The sequence below is a fragment of the Homarus americanus genome, unplaced genomic scaffold (assembly GCF_018991925.1).
Source record: "Homarus americanus isolate GMGI-L3 unplaced genomic scaffold, GMGI_Hamer_2.0 scaffold57980, whole genome shotgun sequence".
NCBI classification, from domain to species: Eukaryota; Metazoa; Arthropoda; class Malacostraca; order Decapoda; family Nephropidae; genus Homarus; species Homarus americanus.
The window spans coordinates 24,331,660-24,359,053 of NW_024716703.1; the positions used below are offsets into that span (position 1 = coordinate 24,331,660).

At 44.1% G+C, this 27,394-nt stretch overlaps 2 protein-coding genes across 2 annotated transcripts in view; both read left to right on the forward strand.

The window, feature by feature from the left end:
• Nucleotides 1-27,394, forward strand: part of LOC121858350 (proteoglycan 4-like) — a 53,867-nt gene that overhangs the window by 4,273 nt on the left and 22,200 nt on the right. Inside the window, exon 2 of the mRNA XM_042354776.1 lies at nucleotides 12,742-12,784. Coding sequence (XP_042210710.1) covers nucleotides 12,748-12,784 — 37 coding nt within the window. The 5' untranslated portion in view covers nucleotides 12,742-12,747. The remainder of the gene's footprint in view (nucleotides 1-12,741; nucleotides 12,785-27,394) is intronic.
• On the forward strand, nucleotides 4,094-10,028 carry LOC121858415 (keratin-associated protein 6-2-like). The gene is made up of 2 exons (XM_042354862.1): nucleotides 4,094-4,139; nucleotides 9,703-10,028. Exons 1-2 carry the CDS (start codon nucleotides 4,094-4,096, stop codon nucleotides 10,026-10,028), a joined length of 372 nt encoding a protein of 123 aa, XP_042210796.1.

The following is a 27,394-nucleotide window of genomic DNA, read 5'->3' on the forward strand; positions in this document are numbered from 1 at the left end:
AGGTGTTTTGGATGGAGAGAGTGTGTGTGCGTGTGTTTGTGTGTGTGTGCACTCTCCCCAAGCTTAAACTTTCTGAAGGGCGTGCAGATAACCGTCGTATTATCTGATCGTGCTCAGTTAGAACACTTAAATTTCAGATACAAGGTAACTTGCTAAAAAGATCTAGTCGAGATAGTCTTGGTGGCATACAGTACAGTACGTTTTCGTCAATTACCACTCACGGCGACGGGGTGGAGTGACCATGACGGACAACACCATCTGTACCTGGGAGGACAAGGAGACGCACACATGTATATATTTACTCACTCGGTATATTCACCAAGGCGTATACTCTAAGTGTGTGTGTATATATTCTTACACGACAATATATTTCATAAATACTAAGTCACTGTTTTAAGAAAAATAATCTCTATAACAATCAATAATTTACGGTCATATACTTGAGACCGCCATATATACGTCGACCGCTGTGATACGGTAACAAAATTAACTTGAGACTGTTACTCCCACGTAGCTTCCATGTACTGTACGATCATAACCTCGAAAAATACATGAAAATCACGGTAAGGATTTTGCATTCTTATCTCACCATTCACACTCTTAGCATTACGATTTTTTTAAAGTAAGTTTTATGCGTTTTAACACCTTTGTCGCACACTTTTCAGTCTTTATAAAACTTGTACAATGCTGAAGTAAGAATTAAAATTAACAAATTATTACCAGGAAAAACAGTATAGATGTATTTTTTTATATTCCTTTATTTATTAGAGTAAAAATGGTGTCTTGGTCTATGTACGAAAACAAATTAATCTAAAAACAAACAACTTGTGGCCCTCGAGGACAGTGTTCGCTTCAGAGCTTCATGGACGAGAGAACCTTCTGTCAGGTACAAACATTATCAGTCTGACCTCAATTTCTAGATCTTCTGATATTATTTATTATTAAGGCGGGCGGATGAGTCCTTTTAAACTCCAGGTTATAATTTCATTGGAGAGTTAGTCCCATTGAAATAAAATAATACAATTAAAGAATCAATACAAAAAATTAAAGAGAAAAACACTACATAATATCAAGACAAATTCCAAGTAAATAAATACACAGTAAAATTGCGTGACAGACACAGACAGAACTACTCAATATCACGGTAGAATTTTTTGCGGGGATGTATAATAACAATGAAATACTTTATGTGCAAGTTGAGGATTTGAGGGAGTGTGTATGTTGAGTCGATCTACAGCTTTATCCACTTTTGTTTCACTTTCTCCAGGCATTAGTCCCTTTCTTGTGGTTTCCATTTTTCTTGTTTTAATCCACACAAAAGTAGATACAAACAAACACTCATACAGATGCTGCTCCACCGTTATTACGTGTTTATATCGAAGGTGTATATATTGCCTCACGGGTCCATGACAAAAAACCCACCGGACAAAAACCCCAGGACAAAATCCCCACCAGACAAAAACTCCACCTCTACTGGACAAAAACCCCACCTCTACTGGACAAAAACCCACAATGGACAAAATCCCCTCACAGTAAATGCTAAAACAAAATCTATTTATAGTTTTTAATAGCCAACATTATGAAATGTAATTTACCTGATAAAGAATAAACTAAAACTATATAAACATCAACATTTACCTCAGGTTAAAAAAATAAGACAAAATCTATTTGGAGTTTTTATTAATTTCTTACAAAACCACTGAAAATATCTCTTATTGCAACCTAACCTAACGGGTCCCCTGAGGTCTCAACAAGTGAGGACAGTAATGGTAAGATCTAATATCAAAGTGGGGTTCTTGTCCTAGGGGATTTTGTCCGGTGGGGTTTTGTCCGGTGGGGTTTTGTCCGGTGGGGTTTCTGTCCATATCCCATTGTCTCACGGACAGTTTCAGACTTATTAGTATTTTCCAGACAACGTTAACACGGCACCCAGCCTTGACTGGTGGTATAATGTTTGTCTGTCTCGCTGTTATTTTCGTTGTCTGCGTATAAAACTTTGCACTTTTCCCGCTTCTTGTGAACTTGTATTTACTGTGCATGAATATACTTCCTCCAAGGGCGCGTCGAGTCAAGTTAGTAATTAGCGTTACGCTACAGAGGACTTAACATTCTTTTGTGTTCTCCGGGTGTCCTTGAGACCTTCTCGCAAAAATCTTAAACAAGGAAGGCTGGGGAGGATGAGAAGCAGGTATGGTGCTCCATCCAATCCACCACTCGGCTGAACCATGGGTAACGAGGAACTTACATCAACGTCACATGTCTGCCAACGGGTGGTGTAAAGAACTCTTCTCTGTTTCGGAACGACTTTCATCCGAAAATTTCCACTTATAATCTGATTAAGAGTGAGTCTTGACCGTGAAATCTCCTGGGTATTTTTTATGTCTCGTAGGTTGCGTTGTGTTACACTGACCTCAAGAGGAGGTCTCAGCTTTCTCAAACTTTCCCGACATTTATCGATAAATTTGTATAAGCCGCACCGGGTATTTAGCTTACAAGATACTTTCGAAAATATTAATTAGCGCGACACAGTGTTAAAGAGTATCTCAGGGGGCGTACTGTTTGTATACAGCATTTGGTTGTTAATGTCTGACAACGACACAACACGCCTGGAGACTTGCACTTGTCTGCTTGTTTACTTGTGAGCGGCGCCAACTTTCTAGGATTACACGAGGGCTCTCGCTGCTCGGGGTGTGGCTCTGTGCTACATACCGTGATTCTGATGTTTCAACTCTTGTCTTTTTTCATATCTATTCACACATATTGGCTATTTATCGCAGCCTCCCATTACTTCATCTAAAACCAATATTAACTTGAATGAATGCTAGTGCAGTTTTCAAGTGTACATTGATGTATGTCATTACTACCGCTAGCTACTGCCCCTGGAGAGAGCTGTTTCTTTAGTCGCGAAGACTCTTGACTAACTTGAATTTTACAATTCACAAGAGCAGTTCTTATAATCTACTGCTTGCGGTAGTAAGTGTCGCCAAGAAGCGTATCCAGGCAGCCAACGAATCGAAAAAAACCCGTGAAAGTGAAATCAGAATAATGTGTGGAGCTCAGGGGGCAGTGAACAGCACCTGGGTCTCCCATCCTCCCTCCATGGACCTTCACTGACCTACGTCCTCTAGTCAGGTACAGTGTCTCCAAAAATTATCCACCAGGATGGGTCTGATGACTTCCGAAATGCCCATAATGCACACGGACTTCTACATATAATCAACAACCTCACCCCGGCAGGACTCGAACCCACGATCTTATGTGTGTGAGCAGGGAACGTTACCTCTTATACCACTAGGACACTAAAAGCAATTCTAGACTTTGTTATGTTTCACACAAGGCCTGTTCGTCGAGCTTATGGCGCCGTGAACCTCCAAGGAAATTGCCCGTGCCTCTTAGTGGTGTAAGAGGTAACGTTCCCAGGTCACACACATAAGATCGTGGGTTCGAGTCCTGGTGGGGTGAGGTTGTTGATTATATGTAGAAGTCCGCGTCATGTCCAAATTATACAATATTGAACATGCAGTTACATGACTCTCTGACATGACTGTTGACAGTGGCCACTTAGTATCTCCAACAAACTAGCCAAGGAAATTGATTGAAATACGTTTGAACGGAGAGGTTAACATACCGCATATATTTATTTCCTCTCTTTTTCTTCAGTTTTCGTGCAGGAATACTTGTTCATACGTATCTCAAATATCTGCGTACACTAAACATCCATTTCACCTTTATTTGGTTTCCATAAAGTTTTGGCTGCCCAGAAAAAGTTGATAACCCGAGAGATAGTATAGTGAGCGGCGCTAGTCAGACCAACTACTGCACTCTCCCTTTCACACACGGGTGACCCCGCTCTTGCCACCCACACCTCCCCTATTTTTTCCGCTATACTCACTCGGTTTGTATAATAAAATTAATATCGTCTTAGTGAATTTTAAATACAATTAAGTTAAATGCGAATGACCGAACGACGGCCAGAGGTTTAATAAACATTTGAGGCTCACACTGGTGTGTTGCAGAGTTATGTGAGTGGTAGCCAGCAACTGAACCTCTTGGTTGTATGTGGATCAAGTTCGTGTCAGGGAGTGTCGTAACCATGACGGGGCTCCCAGTCACCCTTCATACTAAGGTTCTCACAGCCCGTAACCATCGTGGGGTTCAGTCACCTTCCACGGCGAAGTTTATACAGCAGGCTGCGTTGTTGACATTCACACACTCACTCACCATGATGGGGTTCAAGCCTATTCAGTGGTCAAGTTGTCTCATTGCAGTATACTGTATTTAATTAATATTGGTACTCTGTTCGACGCAAAGCCAGTGTGTGTGTCTATTTCTCAGCGTATACAATCTGTCTCTCATATCTGAATTGACTTAACCAATAAATTAAATTTTAAAATCTCTAGACTACTAATATTAAAATCACAGTTACTTATATAAAAAACTGGCATCACAAAGAACGGTTGGCTACTAGGTAAGAACGGTTGGCTACTAGGTACACTTTTTCCCGAACAATAACAAGTCCTCCCTGGTAACAAAAAAGTCAATGATTATGTAAGTTTTCTCCTCACCGTCGACAGTTTAAATTCAAGACGTGATTGTGGACCGATTCATTGTTTATCACGTGTGTCCGAAGTTATGGTGGTGTACTGTGGCCCATGTTTTCTGCCACTCATGGCTGCCTCAGGAGGACTCGAAGCCATAAATTCGATCAACTCCCTCTTTATTCGGTATCAAAGAAGAGACTGATTAAACTACATCGGAGGAATAGACAGTCACTCTTTACTCGTGGATGAAGTGAATAGTTCCCCAAGCAGCGTGTGTGTGTGTGTGTGTGTGCTGGTAGGGATTCGATGAGGCAGTATGAATATACTATTAACACGCACGGGAGGACTTGTCCACACTACCGTCAGGACCAACACTCTATACTGATTTAACAGAAAGTGACCCTTTAATTTTTTTTTTTTTAAATTATTTATTGGGCACTCCCCTACATCCTTGTGTAAGGTGAAGCGCAGAAGCGTTTACAGTGCCCAACAGGGAAACATGCTAAGTTCATGCTTGCCTTTATGTCTCATGAGTTAAGGGCGTAGAAGCCTGAAGAGTCAAGGGCATAGAAGCCTGAAGAGTCAGTGGTTTGTGTCATCAAGTTATTGGAAGCTCCAACAACTTGTCCCTGAATACGAATTCGCAACTTTCGACTTACAACAGGTACCTACTTTACTGCTAGGTGAACAGGGACTAATGGGGGCTAGGAAGTGTGTCCAAACAACTTCTCCGGCCCGGGAATCGAACCCGTGACATCTCGCTTGCGAAGGCAAGAGCGGTACCACTCTACCACCAGCACCCCTGACCCTTTAATGACGTAATATATTAACAAAGAAGAGGAAGATACACTGTTGACTTCCTCACGTCAACGTTAAACACTCCTCTTCCTTAGTCAACATCCTAACTCTTTCTTACACTCCTCAACCTGGTTCTCATCGTCCCCTCTCCACTTGTCTGTCTCCCTAGAGTCGTTCATTCTCTCGTTTACCCTTACCCTCTCTTATCTCTTGTTTCCCTTTACCCTTTCTTATTTCTCACATTCTTGTCCCCTTCTCTCACCACTCCCTCCCCCCTCTCCCCGGGCCACGTCATAAGGAAGAGGGAAGAAGGGATGTGAGTGACCTGAGGCGGGAGTCCCTCAGCAGGTGCTCCCGAGCGCCACTCACACCCCGACGTCACTCAGACGTTACAAAAGCATGAAGGCGGCCAAGGCTGTGTTGTAAGGCTGCGTGTTCCTTCACCATTACTGCTCCTTGTCTTAACTTTTTGCCCCTCAACGGTCAGAGGGTTCGGGGGCACTACTCATTCCGTCTGTGTCTGGTGTTTGTCGTCTGTTAACTTTTTTGTGTTTGATTCCTCCCACTAAATGCTTAATTATTTCTCGAGGTTTTGTCCAGTAGGCCGAGGAGTTACTCATCTTTCACGACCACTAATTTTAAGGGGTTCTTGTGTGTTTACGTGGCCAAGGTGGACCTGTGATGCCTTCCCCTGTTCTCTACACTTGGCTTTCTGTCACTTAGCATCCAGATCCCCGTCACCTCTACATTCTCACATCCTCCTTTCAACAGATTTCTCGTCTTATCTAAGAGCATACTGTATAATAAGCATTTCTTCCATATTTATCATGCTGCATATATCGAGACGAGCACCAACTAATAATAACAAAATTACCAAAAACATCTCAAACATACGTGGGCGGTGGTAATATAGGTGAACCTTACACAGAGAAACCACCGCTACCGAACCTGTCAGGCTCTCAACTGGTTAAATCCAGTCGACTGGGCGCAATGTCTGCGGACCTAAACGTTTTGGACTAAATAGGTTTGAGATTTTTTTTGTCTTTTTTTCTTATTGTTACCAGCACTGTGTTAATTTCGTCACATCCTAGACAATTAATATATCAAATTGGGTGTAAAAAGAGTGGGGGAGGAGAGGGAGGGTGTAATTCAGAGGCCGTTCACACTGGTGTAAAAACGGGTTATCACATCCCTTCTCCTCACACCACACGTTAGCTGCAGTCGTCCCCTTGCACCTCCGTCTTCCAATACTTGTGTTAACTGTTTAGTCTGGAGGGTTTGTAACAAATATTATCTGAGTTCTGTATCCTTTACATTAAATCTTTATCTGGCTGATGTTTGTCTTGACGTCCCTCAAACGTTAATCTGTCGTCCGCATGGTTTCATATGTGCTGTCCATATTCTTAATGCACTAGGATCAAGATGTTGCCAATAATAAATACCGAGAAAAGTAACAGATGAAAGTTAGTACTAATACTTTGAGGGGTTCCTGTCGGTGAGGTCTGGGGGACGATCATGAGAGAAGAGTGAAAGAGATCAGGGCCCACACACACACACACACACACACACACACAAAGATCGTCATTACCGTATAAAATATCATCAAAGTGACTCAAAACCTTATCAACATGGCGTCACACACCTCTGAGGGCCTCCGACTAGTATAACAGCCGCTGATGAGTCACTCCTGCATTTGACCGGATTGTTGTAAACACCTCCGCGATGGTTTCAGGTCTCATAACCCCTAGTCCTAATAGGTACAAGCTTAACCAAACTATTAGAATTGGGTCTCATTAGGGCTCGGGTCCATTAGAACTGAGCCCATTGACACTGGAATCTATAAAGACCGGGGCCTATTATAACTGGGGCATTAAAACTGGGGGCTATTAGAATTGGGACCCAGTAAAACCGGAGTACACTAGAACAGGACCCAGATTTAAACGGATGGGCAGTGTCTATCCGGCCTCACAGTGACCCGTTCTTATGTTGACACTGACATTTGTTTAACATTACTGTTTTTATAGACCATTGACGCCCACCCTTCTCTCCAGCCCCACCCACACCATTATCCTTACCCCTCACCCACCACTCAGCCTTATCCCTATCCCCAGGTTAATTCAGGCCATTGACAGGAGCTGGAGGAGAAGTGTGTGTGTGTGTGTGTGTGTGTGTGTCAATACGTCTTACATGCGAACTTTGCCTGCTTATATTTATGTTAATTTTATGATTTAACACTTATAAAGTTTGTTTCTTCCTTTAACGTGAAATAAAATCTCACACGATATATTTTTTCTTAACTTAAATATGAAAGATAATTACTGGTTATCAAGTGTCTAAGTGCACAGTTACCTTGTAGAGGATGATAGGGAGTGTTTATACATGAAGGACCACTCATAACGACCACAACACAGCGATAACTGCCGTGGTCAGCAATCACTGTCATCCTCATCAGTTTTTGTAAACTCACCAACAACTACGGTGCCATTTCTCTAATAATTAAAACCTCGTTGACAAGTGTCATCGTCACCAATATGTGAGTGTCACCAGTAAGTGGCAGTGTCACCGGTAAGTGGCAGTGTCACCAATAAGTGGCAGTGTCACCAGTAAGTGGCAGTGTCACCAATAAGTGGCAGTGTCACCAGTAAGTGGCATTGTCACCAGTAAGTGGCAGTGTCACCGGTAAGTGGCATTGTCACCAGTAAGTGCATAATCAACTCGGTGATGACGACACATCTAACAATTGACGAAGGAGTAAGGTGGTTGTGTGGCGGGTCACTTCAGTGTTGTCCATCAGTAATCAACACCCAGTACAGTGTTGTCTTAGGCTGTGTACCGGGACACTACACAGGTCATGGCTGAGAAGCACCAGACACGGCTCACTCCCGGGTGTTACTCTACTGGTGTGTCAACAATGGCGGTCCTAGATTTGACAGCCACAATAAGTGCCACACTTACCAATGACTGATGAGTGCCACACCCAACACTAAAGGGTAATTACACTTGTTGAGTGCCACTCCACCCATAAGTGTCACTCAACAATTGAGTGCCACTCACTCATTGAGTGCCACTCAATCATTGAGTGCCACTCAACCTAAGTCTCTTTACTTTCTAATACAGAAAAATTTCCCACACTTTACCGCCAGAATTAACACCAACGTGAGCGAATGAAGATCGTCTTGAGGGTAGTAAGGGCATCACGACCCAAAGATATATAGTTGACGGTTGCATCATGACGACAATAGCACAATTGTGGGGTGACGACCTCTGACCTGATGCCTTGACCCAGCACCTCCACGAGGCCGCTGGCGTCTTACACTATTCACTTTTCACCATCACGACCCTACGAGTTATCTTCGTATTTGGCTTAGACAGCAGCGGTACCTAAAATTCGATTTAAAGTAACTTTGGCCGTACACATACATTCTGTATATCAACTAAATACAAATGCTCATGAAGTGTGAATGACGGAACAGTAAGCACCGTGAACACTCAACACGGCCAGACAAAAGACGAGACGAAGAACAGTGCAATGGAAGTGTTCGCTGATGTATCAGGATAAGAAAGAATAAGAATTTTTTAGTTACAATTAGTTATATTCCTTTCACGAACGATGTCTATTGTACCAGGAGTAAATTCTTCTTTTAATTTTATAAACATCTTGGTGCAACTCTTGTTAGAACACGTCACTCCTCGACCCTCCACTCAAGAACGGTAGATGAAGCGAGTCATTTATTATTACTAGATTTAAAACCTTTACGGAGAACTTCAACAGTTAAAGTGTTCACGCTGCACTCCGAGTACCCGGGAAATGCAGTTACAAGTGGGTGGTGATGGGCTAGATGGTGGTGTGAGGAACACTTATAAGTAGTTGACGCTAGACTGACGTTGAGGTAAGAGCAACAAGCTGTTGAAGATAACGATGGGTCGATAAACCCCACCACAGTTATCCGCAACACGTCTCTACCGGTTGTGGTTGAGAGAAACTCCACATATGAAGTGTAACAGTGCAGCGGTTTACAGCACTTCACCATCTGACCTGACTACACTTTTCTTCAGGAAGTCTTCTACACTGAACTATAAAACGCCTACACAAACACCCAGCGTCTCATGTTTTACTGTTAACGGTGGCCCGGTGACCTCGAGTCCTGATAGTCGATCACCGCTAGGACTGAGTCTCAGTCGTAACGGTTAGGCTTGGGGTTATACTAATCTGGGTTCTATTAGTAATCAGCTTGATTGGGATTGAAAACCATGAACACTACACCGGCCCAGTCCTAATTGTTAGGATAGATTAGGATAGAGGCTGAGGGAAGAAAAAATAAAGAAGGAAAAAGAGTATTTTAATATACTGTACACCACGAAGGTGTCGTTGGCTCAGCCTACGGGTCGGTCGTTGGCTCAGTCTACGGGTCGGTCGTTGGCTCAGTCTACGGGTCGGCCGTTGGCTCAGTCTACGGGTCGGCCGTTGGCTCAGTCTACGGGTCGGCCGTTGGCTCAGTCTACGGGTCGGCCGTTGGCTCAGTCTACGGGTCGGTTCGTTGGCTCGTCTACGGGTCGGCCGTTGGCTCAGTCTACGGGTCGGCCGTTGGCTCAGTCTACGGGTCGGCCGTTGGCTCAGTCTACGGGTCGGTCGTTGGGGAGCCTATAGACGTATTTTACCTAAACTGTTCCATAAAACTCAGCGGGTGATCCTTTATGCTCCCGCTACACCCAATGACGTCACAAACATCTCGATAAAACAAGATGAAGTTGACAGGAAAACTGGTTCGACCTACACACTGGGGATTTATAAACTAAGGTGTGGTATCCTGGGCATGGTAGGAGGAGGTGTTCAAGGTTGTGACTTTTGGAGAAGTGAAGGCCAGTGGACAATGCTGCAACATTATTTCGTCCACCACTTGTCTCGCCGGTTGCACCAGTTGGGGTCTAGTTTTTCTTCACCTCTTTTATGTCACTGAATAAAAACATTGTTTGGGAGTGTACCCTGGTCAGTGCGGCTTGCACGTGCAGAGAATAAGAGTGAAGGATTAACAATGATGGCACCTCAGACTCGGGAAAGCAATGATACCAGTGAAGCATCTGTGCCATGACCTCCGACCTAGACGGGTAAAAAGGTCACTCCTTCCACTCTCTCGTCACTAGGGCAGCTCGTGACCTTACCGTGGCTAGTTGTGCTGACGGGGTCCCGCCCCGGCTTTATGCTGGTTACGTACTTGGCCCACAGGATCTGCTGCTGGTGCTGTCAGAACTGCTCTTACTGTTGTTGTTGTAATGGTATTTTCGCCATTATTTTTGTTGCTAAGTGGGTGTTCTCCTGTGAGGGCGGACACTACACCCGGGGTCCTCACACCTCACTACAGTGTCCTGCAACCCCTCAGTATCCAAGACCTCTTTGTACCAGCTGACTTTAAATCCTCCTTTCACTTCAGCTAAACTAGTTCTTAATATTTTGCAAGATTTGTAGCTTGAATATAAAGAGGCTATGGCACGTATTCGATTGAAACACAATTTTTTCTGTTTGATTCAGTTCAAGTTCTGTCAAAGCGATGGCGAGAATTTTCACCATCTTGAGGGAGATGAGAAGCCTAAACGATATTTAAATAATTTCCTAGTGTTAAAGACTTACGATTGATAGTCGAAAGCGTGCGTGTTCAATGATACGTTGTGTGTAATACTACTACTACTACTACTAATAATAATAATAATACAAATAATAATATTTAACTGTTTACTGAAGAGCATGGCAGCCAGAAGGCTGAAAATATACATTTACATGATTGGGGAATGGGTCACTTGATTGACAAATAATATACAAGTAACATAAGTGAAACAAATATGATATATAATAACTAGGTGGGGAAAAGGTTATACTACAGGGTATTTCAACATAGTGACAGTGCAAAAAGGGAAGATTAGCTGGGAGTAAACACACTGGTTGATTAATTACGAGTTGATAATTTTTACAATGGTTGGGACTGGACTGTTCTTAGAGAGATCAGTACGTGTTCGTATGGGCTGGATGCGGTTGTGGTGTCGAACAGCAATTCGCGGACGAGGGATCTCTGGTGGAAGTAGGAGCCGGTTTCGAGGTTGGTGTAGAAGCTTCTCGCCAAATTTGCAGATGAGGTCGTGGTGATGGTTAGAGAGAGCCGAAAGGGTCAGTGTGTTGAGCACTTCTTGATATGTGGAGTAGGAAAGGGAGAGAATAATCTTGCATGCCCTCTTTTGCACTTTTTCTAGGTGTTTACGTTTTGTGGTATTTAGGGAGGAAGACCAGGCAGGGGAGGCAAAGGTGAGCTTGGGAAGTATGAATGCTTAGTAAACACTAAGGAGCTCGGGGGCAGGAACTCCGAGGGACTTGAGTTGGCCGAGGAGGTGGAGACGAAAACTGGAGGATTTGACAATTGTACTGACATGCGTTTTCCTATTTAGTTTGTTATCTATAGTGACGCCGAGGAGCTTGGAGGAGTCCACAACCTGGAGTGTGTTGGCGCCCAAAGTAATGAAGGGAGGTGGGACAAGGTCAGAGGAGAGGTTGATGTGCATAACCATGGTCTTGGTATGATTGATGGTGACATATTTGTTGGTGGCCCAATTTTGGAGACTGTTCAACAAATCGTAGAGGGCGGCGTAGTCGGGAGCCGAGTGATTGACACTGATCCCAATGGTGGAGTCGTCGACATATTTCCAGCGGGCAGGGGTTTCTCTTAGAGCATCATTGATAAGCATGGGGAAGCCGAGCGGTCCCATCTGTGTGTGTGTGTGTGTGTGTGTTTTTTTCTCTAAAGATTATCGATTTTATACTTTCTCTTCCGTGTGGAGGATTATAAAGATAAGGTTGTTTGTTTACGTCGCCTCAGGGTGTTGTTTACGTCGCCTCAGGGTGCTGTTTACCTTCCTCACCTTAACATAGCTGCAACATATTTACTTGTCACTGTACAAATCTGAGAGACTACTGACATATAGAAATAGTGGCGGAACAAATAAGGTTTTCTCTGCAGTGGTAATCGGATGTTCCCGCCCTTGTGACTCATCGAAAACAATAGAAAAGCGTGAGTGCATCTTCGTATAAGTTGATATTATTTACACACGAGGCAGCAGCTAAGACCGTTCTGCTCACCACCCACTCAGATTATTACTGATATTGTTAGGAAATAATTTACTCTAACATTATAAACACCATTTTGTTTTATAATATTTGTAGCTATTTTTTATTGCTTTACTCTTTAATTTAATATCTAGTCAACTTGTCTACCCAGCCTTCTCTTACCTCAATGATCTATCAGGTACGAGGTCAGGAAACGTATTCAGAGTTATAATACATACAGGTGTGTGTGTGTGTGTGTGTGTGTGTGTGTCTATCAATTAGTATTATGATATTAACACTCTTTCCCTGTTACAGGTGACCATGTTGTTACGGCGACTGTGGCTGACAGGCCTTGTTGGTAAGTACTTCCCACCATTTGTTAACATCACCTACTTCACGCTCGACACTCAGCTTGACGACGGTATTAAAATTATGAGTCGCTGCTGATACTCTTCTGTCCTGCCATCCATCTCTCACCCTGAGTCATTCTCGTCATTCTTCTGGCCTGCCATCCTTGTGTCTCCCCGCACATGCCTGACTTTCTCCACCTCACTTCCAAACAATGCTGCAAACTTCTCACCTTTTTCTGGCGTCAATATTCATCTAATGTCGCCTTCCTGACTTGTCTTCCTGACGTTTGTGTGTTACGTCTCACTGTTTCTTAAAGCGTCTATGTGTATTTGACCTTAAAGATAAATTATGGCACTGGATAATCTAAATCACATTTGGTGGAAAGGTGAATGAGGTAAACGTGTGACCACCGACTCGTCCCTCGTCTGAGTTGTTGATAAACTAATTTAATAACAATACCTTAAACACTGTTGCTGTTATCGTCGTTAGAAATGTGTTTGAATGTCTCGCATTTCAAGACATTTAGAGATAAAATTGAAGTTTTTATTATTGAATGATATGTGTTCACAGCTGTTACAGGTGACTGGCTTTAATGAACTATGATGCATAAATAATCAGTAAATTTATATATTGTACAGTTAATTCGTAAATATATACTTAAATGGTAAATGACTATGCAGGTAAGTTATATGTAAATAATGAACTAAGTCATGAGCCATGGCATATTAAAAACTGATCCAAGGAACAGGAAGACAGTTTATATTACGTAAATTTTAGGGACGAAATTAATAAAGTAATTTTCACTGGTTGATTAGGGAGGCGAGGAGATAGACCTTGGGTGCCGTAGTGACCAGGTGGGGGGACTTCGCTTCCTGGTTCACCTGTAAGGCATCCCCCACGACCCAGAATGGGGGGGGGGAAGGTGACTGTGCGGGGAACGGTAGCGTGAAAGGTCAAGGGGCTGGCATCTGGGCCATGACCCCTCAAGCTTGTAATTCTCCTCCACCCCCCCCCCCTCCTCACCCTCTTCCCTTCTTCATCACCTCCACCATCTTCCCTCACCCCTTCCCACATTATCATTATTCTAGTCCTCCACCTGTTCCCTTCCTTCCCTCCCACGTTCCCCTGTTCTTCCTTCATTTGATTGTGGGTTAATCAGCGTCTACCTGACTGCACTTAATGACACCCGTCTTACTTTTGGTGACGGGCCCACTACCTCTCTCTCACCTCCACCATCCCTTCTCCATTCACCCTCAACCCCATCAACCCTCACCTCCATTCTCCCTCACCACCACCCCCCGCTACCACCCCTACCATTTCCCGTCCAATCTCCCTCACCATCACCCCCTTCTCTCATTGATCAGGTCAGGTCAAGTTTTCTGCTGTGCGTGACCTCATATTTTCTCGTACCTGTGATTCCTAAAACCGTGTGACTGAGACTCATACCTGCTCTCACGGCCACCAGCTACCACACTTACCAGGTAGTTTTTATCACCAGTCAGATGCAAGACAAATAGGCACCAGTTCTAATAGGCCCCATCCCAATGTAACAATTAGTACGGGAACCATCAGGACACGGCCAAAATGTTAATGGTTAGGTTAGGACTGCGACCTGTTTGATCAGTTAACAGGACAAGAGAAATATCTGATATTTTGTCTATTTTCTACCTGAACTGTAATTTTTGTGAATTAGTTTTGTTTACTTGAGTGAGCTAGCTGTGTTACCTTAGAGGTCAAGAGGTCATATGCAAATGAGCCTTGTGAGCCATAAAAGGTCACCTGTAAATGAACCATAGGGCTCGTAAAAGGTCAAGAGGTCACCTAAAAGTGAATTACATGAGCAATACACACACGAGGTCACATGTGAGCCATAAGAGATGACCTGGCAAGAGGTAATGAGGTGAACCGGTTGTGTGTGTCACTTATATACGACCTGGAGTTATGAGGATGATGAGGGTCACACAGTAGAGAGGGGCGTTAGGGTAAATAATCCACTGTACACTAACGAACGACCCGCCAACAGCTTCGTCGTTTGACTTTATTTGCTCCAGCAATCTGCCGATCATCAAACATTACAGACCTACTCTGTCACTAACAGGCCCTAACTTAACATCAATTTGACACTAACAGGCCCTAACTTAACAAAACCTGACACTAACAGACCCATAATCAAACACCAATCTATCATTAATATGCTTTTAATTTAACAATTTTAACACTGTTAGGCCCCAATCTAGCAAAGCTGACACTAATTTAACACAATATTCGTGTGTGAACAGACAGACAGGTGTTGGTGAGAGGGAGAGGGAGGCGGTCACCCTCTGACTGTCCTTGACTGGAGGGAAAGTAGGAGTGTGAGCGACAGTGGCCAGGTAAGTGGTGGTGGGAGTGAATGGAGGAAGAGGGGGGGTGGAGCGGTGGAGAGAGAGGGAGGATGCAGGTGAATGGAGGGAAGAGGAGAAGGGGTGGCTAAAAAGGGAGGGAGAGAAGGAGGTGCAGAGTGAAGGAATTAGGAGGAGGCGGAGGAGATGAAGACGGTATGTGGCCAAATGGCGGAGGGAAGGGGGAGGGTTCTGGTGGTTGGAGGAGAGGGAGAGGAGCAGTGGTGGCAACTGAAGGACATGTAGGGATGAGGGAAGATTGTGTCTAAAGGACAAGAAGAGGACATTAGAGGAAGAAGTAGGGGTGTGTTGGAGGGACGAGGACGGGTGTGTTGGAGGTACAAGCAGGGGAGTGTTGGACTGCTGCAGGAGGTCGTGTTAAGTCAGGTCAGCAGTCCTCGAGGATTACAGCCACGTCTCCAGGTCTGGTCGGGTCAAGTCGACAGTCCGACGCAGGATGTCCCGTTACGTTTAATGGCTCGAGCTCTGGTTCCCGCTTTATCAAGATTTTATTAATACACCTTGTTAGGCTAGAGTGCCCTGGACTGTTCTTTGGCTGATAAGATATCAGAGGTTGAGTGAGGTTTACACACACCCAGGAGAGAAGGTCGAGGCTGTGATATCTTATGCTTTAATAATTGAATCTTTGACGGACCAAACTTCGATATATTAAAGTTTTTAATGTCTTGGGATCACGCGACAATCTTCTTTAACGAAACAAGTTTTCATGGTTGCTACACGACCCTGACAACTCAAATTTGTATGCATACAATGTAGTAAAATACAGCAAAATAACAAATGTAGAAATTAAGAATTCGTGCTGGTTACTTTGTATGCAATTGAGAATACGAGGATGTGTCAGTGAGTGTTTGTGTAGCGTTCCTACTTATATTTTAAGCCCATCCCTGTCACTTCCTACCCCTGGCCTACACTAGTCTCCCCTTACATTTCCTCACATTCTCAGAGTTTCTGTTCCTAGGGACCCATCCCATGCATGTGTTAGTATAGGGAAGACTACACTGAGTCTTCGAGGTAAAATATTATGGGCCAGATACTAAGCTGTTGATTACTCAGACATACATATAACGTTCTATACGCTTTGTTTATAGAGAGAGAGAGTGTGTGTGTCAGGCCGTCCGTAGATCAAAGAAGTGAGAGGAGAAGGGCGGGTCACGTTTATGTTGTAAATTATGGGCAGCAGACCCGTGAATGTGTACAAGCCACAGCGAGAACAAGGAAGAGCAAATGGGTTGATAAAACTTGTGGAGAGGAGACGGAAGAAAAGAAACAGAACCACAATACCATGACCAACGTATAAGACATAAAATAATGCCCAAAACAAAAAGACGAAACAGGAACTCTACGAAATATTAAAAATATAATAAAATCGATAAATTTTAGCCCAGAAGCAACAAGAATAATGCACCAGTCTAAGATGGATGCAACACTTAACTCATACAATGTGGCAACCAAGGAACTACATACATACATCATTTCTGGCTTTTTTTTGTCTCTCTTACTGCATCTTGAATATTAACTAAGAACTATTATGCAAACTTCAGGTGAGCAGCTGGGTGGGACCCGTGGACGGTCGCCATTCACAATTGTGGACTGTAAAAGGGTAGACAGTGTGATCCTGCCCTTAGCCCCCCCCCCCTCCTTCCCCAGCCCTCACCACCTCAGAAAGATCAAACAGACACAACGTACATGACCTGAGTCCTGCTTTGTATACCTATTAAGAGTCTTTTCTAGTACACATAACCTCAGTTTTGTGTACACTATCAGTACGACTTGACAAATTTTCGAAGTTATTTTTAAAGTAAAGGATGGAGGGGTAGGGGAGGTGGGGGGAAGGAGGGGAGGTGGGGGTAGGTAGGAGGTGGGGATCACTAATCTTTCAACCAGACACCTAACTTAATTTAACCTAAGCCTCCCCCTAACTCCATCTACTGACAATAACACAACTTAATCTACCTTAACATAACCCCGAATTTACGTTACTCAATTTATGTCACCTAACCTAACTTAATCTAACCCTGAATTAACAGAGCCCTATCTATCTCTCACCTAACCTAACTTAATCTAACCCTGAATTAACAGAGCCCTATCTATCTCTCACCTAACCTAACTTAATCTAACCCTGAATTAACAGAGCCCTATCTATCTCTCACCTAACCTAACTTAATCTAACCCTGAATTAACAGAGCCCTATCTATCTCTCAACTTACCTAACGTAACCCAACCCAGTCGTACTTCGTGTGGGTGATCATTTGACCCTTTTAACATGAACAGAGTTTTGCCAGGGTGTACCGAGCGCTTAATCTGTTGATATAGCCTAAATCTGCAGCTTTATTATGGCGAATTAGTCCTTCATTGTACACCATCGTCCGCCATAATCACTGTTTATAGACGAGCTTGTTCTGTGTTTGGTCTGTGGTAGCTTTTGTGAACTGGAATCGCTTACAGACACGCCCACCTCTTACATCTGTTGTCGTCATGAACTTTCAGATGGTGGCTGACTGAAGGTTATATGAGATCTGGTAGTGTGGCGGTTACTTCATTGTGTGTGTGTGTGTGTGTGTGTGTGTGTGTGTTCCTTGTAAGAGAGTGATCGTGAAGGTGATCAAGAGTATATAATAAACATGAACACTTCTCCACACACCTTCCCTCATTCCCTTTATCGGTAGGATGAGGAAGAGGGTACGTGTGTTGGAGGCCAGGGTGTGTGGTGGAGGCCAGGATGTGTGGTGGAGGCCGGGGTGTGTGGTGGAAGCCGGGGTGTGTGGTGGAGGCCGGGTGGTAGGGAGGCTGGGTGTGGTGGTGGAGGCTGGGGGAGGCTGGGTGTGGGAGGTGGGAGGCTGGGTGTAGGAGGCTGGAGGTGGAGGCCGGGGTGGGGAGTTGAGGCTGGTGATGGTGCCAAGGTGAGCCACAATCACCACACTCCCCTCTCACCCACCCCTCACCACACTCCCCTCTCACCCACCCCCCACCCCACACCCCCCTCTCACCCACCCCCCACCACACCTGTCACCACACCCCTCACCCACACTCTCTCACCCACCCCCTCTCACCACCCCTTCACCACGTCACCACACCCTGTCACTACACTCCTGTCACCAAACCCGTCACCACACCCTCACCACACCTGTCACCAACTTCACATACCCTGTCACTACACCCTTCACCACACCTTCACCACACCTGTCACCACACTACCCAGTCACCAACCTGTCACCACACTCCGTCATCACACACCCACTCCTCACCACACCTTCACCACACCCCTTTTTTCACCACTCCGTCACCACACCCCCTTCACCACACCCGTCACCACACCCCTTCACCACACACCACACCCCCTCTACCACACCTGTCACCACACCCCTTCACCACTCACCACACTCCGTCACCACACCCCTTCACCACACTCCTTCACCACACCTTCACCACACCCGTCACCACACCCCTTCAACACACTCCCCTCCCTCTCTCCCCTACACCACACTCTCCCTCACCTCCCGAACACCGCTTACAGCTTGTGTTATTTCCACTAAATTCCCCATGATACGAAGTGCTGGCCGGAACATGAAACGCCTGTTGCGTCAGTTGAGTTACTCCCGCCACTTTCATTTAATTATTTCTTATATCTGATTCCGATTATATGTGTTGAGGCATTGTGTATTTGCTTTTTTCTCTCTATATATGTTCAAGTAACTTATCATGTGTTACTGGAATAGAATATTGGGTAATGAGTTCAGAGTTTGTACAGGACTGTTCAAAAAGTTATTTTCGTTCAGTTTTATTTATTGGTCATGTCTCCTTAGGAAATGTCAGCGGGGTAAACATGACCTTCAACCCCACTCTCTTTAGTAATCACTTTTCAGAAACTTGGAACGTGTTGTGTTCAGTTTGGTTATGTATATTGATGATGTCATGTTTACGTCACTCATTACTAGTTAGTTTAAACTTGTCATATGGTACAAGAACTGGCTTGTCTCTTGATGCTCGCCAAAGTTGTCGTTTCAGATTCTCTTACCAGTGTAGATCAAAGGATGGAGCCCAATCCTAATGAGCTTAACTCTCTATCTCATGAGGCCCCAATCTGAACGGTTAGGTTAAGTTGGATTAAGGATTATCAAGACTGAAGCGTATTAAAACTTAGAGCTAACCTGACCTAAAGTTGGTATTCGCCACTGAGGGCCACTGCGCGTCTCCAGCAGGTAGTGCCCGGGCTAGCCTGACATTTTCACTCGGGGACAACCCCTGATATGTGGCCACTTTACATTAAAGAACAAGACCGTTAGCTTGCCATTACGGCACATCTCTCGGAAGCTACAGTAGACGCCGGTAGTTAGGTAACACAACTCGGTATCTAGACGTATACCGTTAAGGAGCAGGACTAGTACAGTACCTTGACATTTTGCACTGGGGGATAACTCTTCACTGCCTGGGTATTTCCTGTTCGGTGATATTAATCAGTTTTAGGACATATATCTCTTTGGCTCCTAAGATGGCGCCTATAATGGGCTCCAGTCCAAATAGGCCCCAAAGTAATCTAACCTATATTCGTATTAGGTTCCAATTAGGATTTGGGTTCATAAAGATCGAAACCAGTCGGACTGAGGACCAATAGAACTGGGCTCCAATATAAAGGTTTAGGTTGGGTTAGAAAGATCTTAAGACGGAGGTCCATTAGATCAGTCACCCTGACCTCAGATCATCAGTTGCTGGGGACGGTCTACTGCTCTTGATCAGTCTTGTTTACTTTCGCCTCAGCTGGGCGGCGAGCGGCTGATGCCATACATTGCCCAGACTGATGCTGCCCAGCCTGACTCTTGCTACCTTCACGTCCGCAGGTGTTAAAGGGATCCTCTGTATAACTAGCATTTCATAGTCTATTGACATTATTATACTCCTAAAGGAAATAAAAGGCCACATAGTATTTAACAGTTATGAGTGCTCGGAGGCCCTGGTTGTGAAGGCAACGATCATTTTTTTTCTTGCAAGAGCCCAGATTGCATAAACCGATGACTAACTCGAGATGCTCTTCTCTTACAAAGTAGTTCTACCGTTCTCTACATGTAAGGAATAATCCCAAGTGGACGAGAGAGAGAGCGTCAAGGCCAGTGTTACTACACCCTAGCTAACATGGTATCAGGCCACTAATACTACCTACAGTGATGTAACAGATAGGCGGTTCGCTCACCGCCACGATCCGAGATTCTCAACGAATAGTAAGTTATTTTCTTCCCCTCATGGAAATGTGGGAATGTTATCTCGCGACGGTAGACTGTCAATGGAACTTCGCCGCCGCTGTCGTTTGTACGGGACCTTTAATGCGACTCAGGTAGATACGTTCTCATGTCACCAGCCAGAGAAGAGTTTTACACTTATAAGCATTTGACAATCCCCTTCCAGGCTGCCAGGGAAGGATGCAGGATAAATGGGTCCCAACCTAAACTAATCCAACGTAACATAATATTATTAGAATTTTGGCCCATTGGGACTGGGGTTTATTTAGACTGATATAGGGCCTATTAGTACTAGGGCCCATGAGTACTAGAGCCCACTAGGACTGGGGCCCATTATGATAAAGCTCATTAGAAATGTGCCATAATTCTAACTGTTAGGTTAGGTTAGGGCTTATTAGTAGAGCTGGGACCCACATGACGAGTCACCGGCGGCGGTAGGTTGTGGGGGCAGCTTAACTTTCCAAGTGAGAGAGAAACCCAAGAGCCTCGGCACACAGCCACGGGCCAGCCACCAACCGTGTTAACCCGCTGCTACTGCTTGCTGACACCCGAAATGAAACTAAAATTACGGATCATCTGTAGAATCTCCCCCTCTAAACCTAACCTAACCTAACCATCATCACTCTTTCAGCTCAATCTTGACTGATTCACCGACTGACTAACCTTCTGAGAGAACCTTTCGTCACACAGGTTATTTAATATTTATTCAGCTCTTAAGTGTGATGAGGAGCGAAACGCAGTGTTAGTGATGGATACATTAGTCTCCGGTGCGTACATAGGGGTTACGTTTTCGATTCAGGAACATTATATACGCCTTACAATGTATATGTTTTATGTTTCCTATTATTATTATTATTATTATTATTATTATTATTATTATTATTATTCGAATGAACCTTGAGTTACAAATCCACCTGTAAATTCGTAACCCGTTCTCAGGTAACTTGTCATTTCTTACCTGTTTTCCTTCACCTGTTATCACGATCACCTGTTATAATGCCACTCATAACGGGTCTTCCTGTTACTGTTCAACGGATTTCCTGATGTTCTGAAACAACGGCGAGGAGCTGTTGAAAACGGTACCCAGCGATAAAAAGTTGCTGTTAACGGAGTGACGAGTGGCTCTGCAAACGGTACACTCATTAAAACGGAATTATTCACAAAACCTTTTCAGTAATTCCAACCCCTTGAGTACGATGTCTTAACCCCTTGAGTACGATGTCTTAATCCCTTGAGTACGATGTCTTAACCCCTTGAGTACGATGTCTTAACCCCTTGAGTACGATTTCTTAACCCCTTGAGTACGATGTCTTAACCCCTTGAGTACGATGTCTTAACCCCTTGAGTACGATGTCTTAACCCCTTGAGTACGATGTCGTAACCCTTTGAGTACTACGTCTTAATCCTTTGAGTACGATGACTTAATCCATTGATACTGCACTCAGGGGGAGTAGTCATCGTGCTTAAGGGGTTCAAAAGGGGCTCAGGATTGGATTATTTTTTTATAAATTTATAGGAAGTAGAAACCTTCTTATCTAATGTTATCTCCCCTGAAAGATTATCCTCGCTATAAAAGTTACAACAACATTCACTATAGATCCCCAGGTCCCTCGCCAGGTCCCTCGCCAGGTCCCTCGCCAGGTCCCTCGCCAGGTATCCCTCGTCAAGTGTCCCTCGCCAGGTATCCCTCGTCAAGTGTCCCTCGCCAGGTATCCCTCGCCAGGTCCCTCGCCAGAAGTGTCTCTCGCCAAGTGTCTCTCGCTTCGGTATCCCTCGCCAAATTAATCCCTCGCCAGGTGTCCCTCGCCAGGTGTCCCTCTCCAGGTCCTTCGCTAGGTATCCCTCGCCAAGTGTCCCTCGCCAGGTGTCCCTCGCCAGGTCCCTCACCAGGTCCCTCGCCAGGCTGCCACCCACGAGAGGAAACACTATGGCCACAACACCATGAAACAACGAGGAAAATGACCCATTATTAAACTCTGTTATACGTGTCACAGATGGTGACTCTTGGTTTACTTTATTCTCGTGATATGCGTTTAAAGACACGGACTGGCAGACACACACACGGACAGGCAGACGCACACACGGACAGGCAGACGCACACACGGACAGGCACACACACACACACGGACAGACAGACACACACACACACGGACAGGCAGGCAGACACACACACACGGACAGGTAGGAACACACGGATAGGCAACCGCTGGGCTGAGCAAGATGTTATGTACCAATACAAAGATCAAACGTGTCAGAGGAAACCCGTCTCTAGTAGAGCATCCTGTTGAGACATCTTAAGTGCTTCTGTAACATCGTCATTACTTGGAGTTATCCCTTAAGTAGCACAACACTGAATGACGAACGCACGCAGTTATCACTTAAGCGGTCCTCTGTTACATCACCAGGTCCAAGGTCTGGCAGGTCTCCCCGTTACTAGTGAAGGACCAACGCCACTGTTTCCAAGGCCATACACCGCACACTGGACCAGCCTACTGAGTCTCCCTCCAGGACGAACACAGACTCTCACTACTTCTTCCATACTAATAATAGGGCGCGATTCAAGTACAGTAGAGGCTAAACTTAAGTGAGTTTAACAGTCTAAACCGAATTAAGATAAATCCAAGTTGATTCAAGTTACTGTATAAACCAAAACAAGTGACGATGTAAACCGAATCGAATTAAAAGTAAACCGAATCAAGTGCCATACCATATAATCAACAGACGTTGCGTTTATTGACTTTTCAGAGATATTTTTTTCTTCTCTACGTCGTTCGTTCTGGGAATGTAAGAGTGGTGGAGGCTCAGGTGTTGACGTCATGGGTCGCCAGGTAATGTTTAGTTAAGTAGGAAACATTTACATTTGACTTGGTAATTTGTATCTGTGTGTTTATCGGAGTTTTATTATGTACTTTCGTGTGTTTGATGATGATGATGATAATGATGTTGATATGTGTTGGTTCGTGCTTATTATTACACATGCACACAAGCACACACACTGGCTTACACACACACAAACGCGCGCGCACACACACACACACAGGTGGTCTTTGGTGTGCGATGGCGGTTCCTCAACTATAATACCATAGACTTTCACTCAAGACTTTACACCTATGAAAGGGAATTGAACGATATACAATAAAACAATCGAGTAGAAAAATGAGCCGAAGTAGATGAGTTGAGATGGTAGACAATAATAGTAAAAAAAAAAATCTTAAAGTTAGGTACCCATCCACAGCTGGGCCGACTAGAGGTTCCCCGGACGCGAGAACCAACGACTCCTTAGCGTAAGAAACTACCACATAAGTATTTAAGTAACAAACACAACAAATACAATAGTACTTAAATGCATAAACTTACAATTAGATAATATATTCAACACATGTACTGTACGTAATTTGCTGTACAAACATGATATCTTACACCAGTCGATAAGGAAGGGAAGCTAATGGGGCTTTGGTGGCCGTCCTCACCTGCCCCCCCACACACACACACACAGGGACAGGGTAGTGTGAGTATCGTGAGGGGTGTCTTGTACTGTGTGCTACTGCTAGGGGTCACCTCTCTCTCTCTCTCTCTCTCTTCTTCCTTTTTTCATCTTTCACCTTTTCCACAACATCGTGCCTACTGCTTCCTCCCCTCTCTCCCTCAGTCGGCCAGGAGACCAATTTACCTTGTTTGCTTTCTCTGTTCCTGCATTATTCTTCCCTTTCTCTGCCTCTCTCTCACTCACCACGTTTTGTAGTTTTTTTATATGGCTACTACAGTTTTTATTTCTTGTCATTATTCTTATTCTCACCTCTCAATCTTTAACTGTTTTATCCTTTATGTAATTCTGTGTTTTCTTCGCTATTGTAATTCTTAAATTCCCTCATTACAGAATTACTTCATCGTGTCCATTGTCTCTTGGGTGTATTGTCAGTATAAGAGTTTTCCACATCTCTGTTTTGTTTATACACTAAGTCATCCACTGTCTCTGGCTTCTCCATCTCTTGTTCCAGTCTTGTACTATATATAAGACCATTACACCGCCAACGCAGGCAGAAGGCGAGCGAACCAACGTCTGGCGTTTTTTCATTGAAGGGCTCAGGGCTTCACCAGGAGCCGCTAATTGATTGTGTTGGCGCTGTGTTATAAAGCTGGGATATGGGAAGGTCTTCTCACTAGTGGAAAATTGACCACTTAGACTGTCAAGAATGTTACGTTAAAATTTCTTCTTTAATACAGACATAAGAACATACTTGTCTGTTTGAACTGCAATGAAGAACAGAAGAATAACACCAGAATGGAAACTGTTTACCTTAATTAGATACGTTCAGTCAGCACCACTTAGTACACGCTGTGCTTTATCTTGCCTCTAACTGGGGTTAAGTCAACGTCTCATGACAATACCATAATCCACCCAGGCCATGATGCTCCCAGGCCATGATCCTCCCAGGCCATGATCCACCCAGGCCATGATCCACCCAGGCCATGATCCACCCAGGCCATGATCCATCATGGCCGTCAGCCATCAAGAGGCACACTCTCACTCTTATCTTCAACAACTTGACCACACCCCAACCTATCAGGCTATGAAGAGAAGAGAAGAGAAGAGAAGAGAAGAGAGGAGAGGAGAAGAGAAGAGAGAAGCACTACACACGTCACCACAAGACTCTGGAGGTTCTCAAGGTTATAGGTTGCCTGAAGAACAAAGACTGTCTCCAGGGCGCTGATCCCCCTGCTGCTGCCACCCGCCCCTCTGACTGGACACTTTACAGTCTTACAGCGCTGCAGCGTCTTATTGTCTACAGTCTACGGTCGTGAAGGGGCTGTGGCTATCTGAAAGCTTAGCAGTGTTGTCAAGGGTTTATGTTAAACTACATTTTTAGCAGTATTGCCAGTAATCATGTTTAATATGGTGTAGCAGTGTTGCCAAGGTGCCTTTCTAACTCTCTCTCTTCCCACGATGGTGTTATACCTATGGTGATAATAGGTCCTGTTTAACCCAAGAGGATAAACCATCGTGGAAATATCACTAAAATTGATACATAAACAACTGTTGCAGCTAAAAGACTGTAGCACTAACTAATCTCTCTAACCATCTCCTGTATTTTCTTCACGGTCTCTTGGGGGGGCTGAGCGAAGGGAGGAAGTGGTACGGGAGATGGTGCAAAACGAGTGTAAAAAGGGAAGGGGAAGAGGAGTAACAAGTAAAAACAACACACACACACAGTCAAGCTGCAGACAAAGTACTTTATAAACAATTGACGATCACCAACGTGCTCCGCGAGACCAAAGAGAAAGGAAATTCTTTTAAGTCTTCATTGTGATTGGTTAAAACGATAAGTTTGTTTTTAGGATATTGTGTGGATGAATGTTACCAACTGATCTCTTATTATTAATCATCCTTTTGGTTATTAAATCCTAAATGATGAAAATATTAGAGCTCGACTTTATTGAACACTGTATCTCTGTTGATGGTTTACACTGTACCTTATAGTGTACAGTGAATAACACTTGATTCAGGACAAATTAAATTATTAGGTTTATCCACTAAATTATATTAGTACTGCCAGAAGTGTATATAATTTTATGCTATTATTATACTTTAATTTTTGGCTACTGATGGTGTAAAGATCAATGGGCAACTGGCCAGTGTTTATCAGCGCTTCCACCCTGATGGTTGGAGCCACTAATAGTACAGTCAGCGTTAACTAATTGACTGAATCTCATGGAAATACGCAGTACAAAGACGATACAGGAAGATACCAGAGGAAGCTCTCCCACGCCCTCTACCCTGCTCAAAAAGTAAACAAAAGCGAGTGACAATGACCCACTGAGATAGAGACTCTCAGTTGTTTCTCCACAATGGCGCTCCATTACGCTCCCTAGTTTTTCAGAGATCCCGAGGAGCACAACTGTTCTACACATCGGCGTTAGGTGGGTCTTGGAAGCTGCTTTGTTCCATCTGGCCCTGATGTAATACATTATCTGGAAGGAACCCTGACATGCGTGAGAGAATTTTAGCATATTTAGTTCTGCTCAAAGGAATATTCACCGAGCCATGTTAGATGTTTTGTACGGCTAATGTTGCTGGAACTGAATGTACTATACATTTATTTATTATAACAAGCTTTAAGATGGATTAAAGTTTTCATTTATTGCTGTTTCAATCTTCATAACCACCAGTGTTGCCTTCAAGATCAGTATCTTGAGTTCAAGGTCCCTGATGATACAAAATTATCTCATTCCAAAAGCAGCAAAAAAGGGGCAATTCAGAGCCAAGGTCACACCGTGTGTTCATGACAAGAGGCAGCAACTGGTTAGGACAGGTTAATAAAACGCTTCACATTACATTTTTCTTCAAGGTCGACCACCAGCTTACTGTATAGATAAAATTTCTTCATCAAGTGTTACTTAATGATGCAACAAAAACTTGACAATTAAGCACACGGATGTTACAGTACGTAGATAAAAGAATGATAAGCAGTTTCTGAAATAACTTATAAAAAAAAAAACCCGTGAGACAACACTTGTAGACGAAGGCGACGCAGGAGTAAGGAGTCAGCTGTTGTGCTAAACGTTAGTCAAGCTTCCAAATATGACGTCAGTAATCCACCAACTTATGTGCACAAGATTTAGTTAAATGGCTTAGTATCAAGTAAAAAAATGTCCACCCAATGATATTCTGATTCACGTCTTTACTATAATAACGCATAAATGATTAACTAAACACCAAAAGACAGAAAGGTCGATGCTTAAAATGCTTTTATTCTTCGTTTCATTGACCGTCTCAGTTGTTTCCTGTATGACAAAGATTCCGAGGAGAGAACTTCTATGATAGAAACTGGAAATTCCTTTTGGAGACCAGTAGACCTTTCTTGGAAACTGGATCTGAGATAAGAAGGGCGTGGATGGTCATCTGGAAGGCCAAGAATAACTTCCTGGAGGAGGTGCTGCCGGGTACTGGTCGATACACAAAAAGGGGAGGAACGTCACAGGTGT